Source organism: Anneissia japonica, unplaced genomic scaffold, assembly GCF_011630105.1.
Source record: "Anneissia japonica isolate Jap-2015-1 unplaced genomic scaffold, ASM1163010v1 scaffold287894_len555002_cov174, whole genome shotgun sequence".
In the NCBI taxonomy this organism is placed as follows: Eukaryota; Metazoa; Echinodermata; class Crinoidea; order Comatulida; family Comatulidae; genus Anneissia; species Anneissia japonica.
The window spans coordinates 205427-213217 of NW_022753119.1; the positions used below are offsets into that span (position 1 = coordinate 205427).

The following is a 7791-nucleotide window of genomic DNA, read 5'->3' on the forward strand; positions in this document are numbered from 1 at the left end:
ATATATATATAGGCCTATATATACACAAATATATATATATATATATAGGCCTATATATACACAAATATAAATAGGCAATAAGTACAATAAATTAAATGAAAAAAAAAGAAAACAAAAAAGGCAGCTACATCTCGGAGGTAATACTTTCTTAGTTGAAGTTAGGGAATTTCAACAATGGGACTCGAACCCTATTCATATTTTATTCAATTGGTCATTAAAACGAAAAATCCGTCCCCTCCCCCTCCCCCACAAAAAGAAACAAAAACAAAACACCATAGGCCTACAGTAAAGAGTCCGTATAGATTTTTGAGTCTATAAGTAAAAATTCAACGAAAATTACAGCTTGGTAATCAAGATTATAATGTGATTGATCCTTCTCCGATTGGCCATCGAATTTTGGCCATCCTTTCCTGGTGGCGCTCTTTTGTAAACAAACAGAGAACACTTTCACTGAGCTGTCTGTGATGTGATTTTGAGGACTGGGCTACTCTGCAGTTTATGTACGGTTTTAATTTCATCCTTGGTTTTTCTACATATTATGATTTTAGTGGAATTGATGTTGGGTTATCATTGAATAACATATTTTGTTTGTATAGATATTGACAACATTTTATTGTGTATTAACTAGGGATTTAACGTAGCCAGCTAGGCCAAGCTAGGCTAGTTACACTAGCCAGACCAGGTTTTGTATGCACTTTGAGGTCCAGAGAATTTGACTTCAGAAATTGGTTTAGGGTGGTCCAAGAATCATTCTTGGCTTGGTAACACATTTTTAAAATGTGGCGAAAGGTCAGGGTCAAAGGTCATAGCTATAGGGTAGTCATAATTCTGGTGCCTATTTGTTCAGAACAGGGAGTTGTTCTAAATAACAACTCCCTGTTCAGAACATTCATATTTCTATTTGCTCTAATTGAACATTTTTGCTAAAAAATGACAAAAGGCAACTCCTTGTGAATACTGGTTGCCAAGATATAACCCTTTTGTCAACACCAACCACATGGGATAAATGCCTTGTAACATGGGTGAATGGTGAGTATCAGCATATTCGTTTTAACAAAAGATTCCAATCAAGTAAGCAGAAACATGATATGAATAATTTGATATCACAAGAAAGTCTCTACAGTAAGTGTGTATAGGGGTAGGCATATATGCATTGAAACATGTCAAACACCATAACTAACTCTCTACCACCAGTGGTTGTGGAGATTCTATGGCTATGACCTTCAAACATGTCAAAGGTCAGAAACAGCTTTTCCAGTCGTATTTTAGTAAAATGTTCTATCAGAGCAAATAGAAAAAAGAGTATTCCGAACAAATTGGCGCCAAAATTAACTCTCTACCTCCAGTGGTTGTGGAGATTCTATGGCTATGACCTTCAAACATGTCAAAAATCAAAAACAGCATTTCCGGCCTTTTTCTAGCAAACTTTTCTATTAGACCAAGTAGAAACATTAATGTTCCAAATATATTGACACCACAATTAACTCTTTACCACCAGTGGTTGTGGATATATAATGACCCTATTGCTATGACCTTGAAATGTGTCAAAGGTTATAAACAGAATTTCAGGTCATTTTTAAGCAAAATGTTCCATTAGAGCAAACAGAAACATGAATGTTCTGAACAAATAGGCACCAAAATTAACTCTCTACCACCAGTGGTTGCGGAGATATGACGACCCTATACCTATGACCTTTGACCCTGACCTTTTGCCACATTTTGAAAATGTGTTACCAAGCCAAAATTGATTCTTGGACCACCCTAAACCAATTTCTGAAGTCAAATTCTCTGGACCTCAAAGTGCATACAAAACCTGGTCTGGCTACTAGGAAAGTAGTATTCTATTGAGAGGATGCCTATGCTTAGGCTGCCATACCTCATTACCAGAAAAGATAGCACTTGATGTGTTATTGGAATATAATAATGTTATCTGTCTGCTGGCAAAGCTACTGAAATTTTGCCATGTGGTTCATTCATTTATGATTGGCAAAAAATTGAGGAGCATCATTGATTGATGATGATGTGGGGGTGGGGGAACAAAAAGGCTTTCCCGCAAAGGTTATGTTTGAATGGAGGTGTGAACCAGGTGATTTTTAAGTACATGAGTGATATTTTTGCACCAATGATTATGATGATGATGTCTGGTAATATTATTAACGATATTATCATTATTATTATTGAAATTATTATTATTTAATACCTTCATTGTAAGGCCAAATAAAATTAATTGCTAGTTTCTCATCCCTGCCCTAACTATTTTTACTGTTTATCAGCTTGTTTACCATAAGTATATAGGATAGTAAAAAGCAAATATGCTAAATACTCTCACCAAAAAATAATTTCTAATCCCAGATGTGAAACTAAAAATTAATTTAATTTGACCTAATGTGATCATCATCGATTATAATTATTATTGTTTGTTTTTTTTTACTCTCCAGAATGGCCAACAAAAAACACTCTGTTTCAAAGGAGATGGCAAACGGTTGCAACACAGCAGATGCACAGAATCCGAGGACCAGTGGGCTCTTTTCTCAATTCATTTTGCTCGATCAAAGGTGGACTAACAAGTGGGCCTTATGCGCGTCTGATAAGTCTCGTTATGGTGTGTTTCGTCCAATTATGAAGCTTCTGGAGATCAGTGGACATGGTGTCCCATGGATTTCAATACCGTTGCTTCTCTTTGTAGTAAGTACTGATGACTATGTACTTCAGATGGTTACCAACCTTCTTCTAGGTATGTAATTTGTAACAAACTTTAACGTTCATGTGAACTTGCTTGATTGTACACATATCAATTATTTCAATAGCGGGGGTGATGCCAGCTTATCCCTAACAAATTGTGTATCGTTCCAAGTCAGATGGGCCACATTCCACATCCAATTCAGCCCAGCCATTTACCATTTTCCCCGATGGCCTGGCCGAGCCGGCCTACCCACTGGCGCCATTCTATGTTCAATACATAATTGACATTGTATTAAACTAACCTCTTGTTGCAAAATGTCCATTTGAGGAACACATGTGGCACCTGGTTAAATGGGCTTTCTTTAACAACGTATTTTTATTTTCTGTGTTTGGTGACTGATATTTATTATCATTATCACGATTATCGTCATCATCATTATTATTACTACTACTAGTAGTACTGTTGTAGTATTAAACAAAACTTTATAAAAGCTTGCAAAAGGATAAAAACAAAACTGAACTATACATTATCACATTTCTATATCTTAAGAGACCAAGACTGGGATTTATGGATTTAAGACAAAATTAAGGTGATTTTTTTTGTTAAGTAAGTTTGATAAATCCACCCCCTGAGTGGTAAAGCTCTTATATAATCACAAAATGTTACTTTTTGTATTATCATTCTACATCGTTTATTAATAGACGTTTATTGTGGGTTTCTATCAGAGCATGAGTCACAAACATAAAGATATAGTAGAAGGTGTCAATTAGAAATTGTACAGCATTTAAGTCATCACCAAATTCCATTTTTTTTAACAATTTGTAATCGCATAAAAGTGATACTTAGTCCTTGGAGTTTACTATCAGTATCGTTAGTGTAGGTCAGCAAAATGAGTTATAACAAACCATGTTTATTTTGTATTTCTAATTTGCTCATGCTTAGGCCCATATGTTTTAATTATAGTATATTTATAACATGTGCTGATGCATATTTACATATTTTAGAAGTAGTTCATTTTGAATGATCCCAGGAAAGAATTTGTATTGGCTAGAAAAAACAAGCTTTAAAATACTAACACCCCCTAGATACGTCCCTGCTACTCTGTCATAAATTCAGATGTAAAAAGTAATCATTTTAAATGTCAACATCATTATCATCAAGTACCTCATAATATGAGGGCAGCCTGTTTGAGTCAGCCTCGTTGTAAGAGCTACCCACATAAAAGAAAGTTGAATAAATAAATAAAGAATTTGGTAACAACTATAAGGAAGCAATACTTTCATAGAATAACAGTGATAAGCCATTTAGGGTTGCTGCCCTCTAGAGGATTATGATTGAGAACAGCTTAGCTCAGTCGGCTAATCTGGTGGTAGCCACTGTGTGTGCGCTGAACTGTGAAGATCTCTAGGTCCCCGGTTCAATTCCCATTGCTGCCTCTCCTTGTGTGTTTCAGCTAGAGGGCTGAAATACAAGTGAAAATAGCGTACCGTCTTTCGAATGAGACCTTTAAGCTCAATCACCACCAGAAGGACCCTACTGGAAATAAGTCTTCTTCTTGACTTTTGTGGGCTATCCTTGGTGTTTACACCGAGTAAATCTAATACTAATTCTAATAATTCTTAAACCAACATTTGGGTGGAAAATTACTGTAAACCAAATGTGACAAGCATTTCATTATGTTAATTGTTTCGCTTCCTATTCAGATTGGGTCTGATCCAATTCAAATGAAGGCTGTTCGCAGTTAAGTTTCTGTTCTTGAGAATCAGTAACATGTTTATTTTAATAGTATCTTTTAGGAAAATTATGTATGGAATTACACTACCCCCATGAATATTGTTAACTAACATAATTCTATTTCCTTCTCTTTCAAAAGTATGCATGTTTGACACATTTGTTATGTAGCATTCTATACAATATTGCACCATTAATATAACATCTGTTATTGTTAAATTTATAAGGATCATGATTTTTTTCAATTAATAACATAGTATTGACAGATATTCTCTATATCCACTCAGTAACTGGATGTTTTTTAAATTGAATGGAGGTATTACACCAAAGTATTTTTTTTAGTAACCATTTTGTAATGGATCAGCAATTCAGCATATAATTTGTGTTACAAGTTTCTTTTAAATAAAATACATAAATACAGCAGTCATGTACAATGACATTTTAATCTACTGTATATAAATTCTGGAAATTTTGCTGGAAGAACAAATTTTTTACACCCGGCTCATATTCAGAACTTTTTTAACCTTTTCACTAAACTGTTTTTAATACACTCTCACCCTCTTTCACTCTCTAATATCAAATACTATGCATCAGTATCTTTATACACCAAACCTACTTTCATTATTATTTAAATGCCATTGCTCATGGAATTAGGTTATTGTGAACATGCATTGTTAAAAGTGTAATAGCAGTACAAGCACATTCTCAGTATTTACCTTCTTTATCCAAAACTATTCTCAAGTTGCAAAGACCCTGTGAATGCAGATGATCTGGGTACTACTGTTGTATTCAGTACACCTACCAGTACTATATCAAATGACTTTAAAAAATAGAAATTGCAAGTGAAGTCTGCGAAGTACAACAACGCATATAAATGTTCTTCGAACAAAATTATTTATGCGAGTCAAGTGAAAATAATGAATAATAAAACTATAACAAATAATATGAGACACGACCCATTGTCTATATTAGAACACTTCTCATTAGTTAACAAAGTCGTAATTTTTCATTTTTGTCAAAAAGTATCTATAGTGTGGTGAATTATGGTTTAGGTTTTTTTTAATAAAGTTTCAAAAATTTCTATGTATGTGGAAAATGTAGTTGATTACCAAAGGTTACAATTTTTATTTTGAAGACTGCATGGTCTAGGAAGTGTACATTATTTATGGGGCAAGTTTCCAAGGGCGGGTTTTCTAGGGGCGAGTTGACTGTCAAAGAGTGTTGCCAAAGTGCGAGCCAGCGTGTTATTTGATCACAAGTGCGAGACATATCACAAGTGTGAGCCAGCGAGCCATGACGTCACGACAATAGATAGAGACGTACTTAGCCAGTTGTGCGAGGTATCGGCTGAGATTTGTGGAGTACAATTCTAAAAACAACTATAGGTCTAATAATGAATTATTGTGATGTTAAATAGACAATGTTAGCTATCAAAGAGCGACGTTGTTTTTCATTGGCTAAGCCTATACCATCCTAGCTAGTCTAGGCCTAGAGTAGGATAAGGCTAGCGCGACATACACTAGTAGGTTAGTCTACAAACGTCGCCTAAAGTAATTGATTTTACCCGGCAGAACGAAAGAAGGAAACTCCGCTTTTTCCGTCGCGGACGTTGGTACGAGTAGGTTAGTCTACAAACGTCGCCTAAATTAATTGAATTTACCCGGCAGAACGAAAGAAGGAAACTCCGCTTTTCAGTCATCTTAGGCACTTGTTTTTTGACAAACAATGACCTTTCAGAGGTCAAATTGCTGTCAAGAATATGAATTGGCTGCTTCGCAGCAATAATGGCTTCATTGCAAAGGGCCATACAATCTGTATTGTTTACTTCAGTATAAAACAGATTGTGGATTTACACAATTATAGTAAAAGAATAATAGACAATACAACCACACAGGGCAAGAGGTGCTACTGATCCCTTTTCTAAATACAGTAAGTCGCAGATGCTCTGACTCTCACAAGACAATACATGACCTAGCCAGTAACATATGGACAAGTCAAATGAACATTTATTTCCTCAGAATTGGAATAGGCTATGTGTGTGTATTGTTACAGTACATGCACATTATCTGCATGCATAATTGTTTTAAATACATTGTCATTTGCAATGATTCACCGATTATGTATTGGTGATATCGTTCTGTGTATTTTGATCGAGGACATTTTACAGAAAACAATCACATCATTTGGAATTCCACTGCCTCTTATGCTATGTGCAATATATAAAATATTTTAATTATGTATAATCATAATTAACATATTTTATATGTTAATTTTAATTATGCATAATCATAAGCACAGCTGATATAAAGTATTCAAAACTCTGCCAAAGTACATTTCACCCTGTGAGTGTGTGAAAATAGACAAACCAAAAAGTTATAGAAAGAATAATATAGATTTTGCCTCGTCTATTATGCCAAGTTTAACACTTGACTTGACTTTTGGATCCAACGCAGGAAAATACTTATTAATTATTGTACTCTACAGTAGTAAGTTCATGTTTCAGCTCAGAAAGGAACACTTAGTACAAATAAGAAGTATTGAAAATTTCAATATACATATAACATGAAAGAGAAACACTAATAACTGTGTATAATGACCTACATACTGTATCATAATAAGTTTATCTGCTTTAAGGCCCGTCTGCATCCGAGATTGGATTGTGGGGATATGCAGGTGGTGACAGGGACCAATGAGAAGATTTTGACCCTTAGTCTATTTACTTTTGTTTTTAGATTTTCCATGCTAGACTCCATGGCTAGACGGACTACGGTATGGTGGAATGAACAATGATAGGCAAATAGCTTGAATTCCTCAAACCGAAAGATACACTCATTAATCTCAGATAAAAAGGTATAATAATATATACACCAAGTATTGAAATGCACGCCTCATTGATTTCCTCATGGATTGTTAAAAATTAAGGATTACTAGTGAGCTGGCCATTTTGCCATTAAACACAATCACTATTGAAATTCCTTAAAATTTTAACAATTTAAATAATAATAACAGTAATGGCTTTGTATTATACTTGTATAGTATATATAGTATAGTAGAGTTTTGGTTGATTCTGCTTGCTGTAGCAACTGAACTAGATTTGCCTGTTTTTGAACAAAGAAAAGTACAAACAATTGGCTAAAAATTACTGTTGTCTCTCAATGATTTCTAAGTGCAAAAGTCATAGTCCTTGTTGCAACCAGATACTCCAATGTATCCAAGTATTTTATCTTTTTTTTTGTAAATATACATATTCAAATGTGATATTTTAGAATGAGTTTCATTTTTTCTTTAGTATTTTGATAATTGATATTATTATTCTACTTGATCTTTTTTGTCTTCTCATCAATGTTTTAAAAAGTAATTTTTGAATGTTTCATATC

At 34.3% G+C, this 7791-nt stretch overlaps 1 protein-coding gene across 2 annotated transcripts in view; it reads left to right on the forward strand.

Annotated features, from left to right (window-relative positions):
- Positions 1-369: 369 nt before the first annotated feature.
- LOC117122686 (phospholipid phosphatase 6-like) overlaps positions 370-7791 on the forward strand; it is an 11834-nt gene continuing 4412 nt past the window's right edge. For both annotated transcript variants that reach the window (XM_033268369.1, XM_033268370.1), the window contains exons 1-2: positions 370-500; positions 2439-2734. In XM_033268369.1, coding sequence (XP_033124260.1) covers positions 2440-2734 — 295 coding nt within the window. In that variant the 5' untranslated portion in view covers positions 370-500; position 2439. The remainder of the gene's footprint in view (positions 501-2438; positions 2735-7791) is intronic.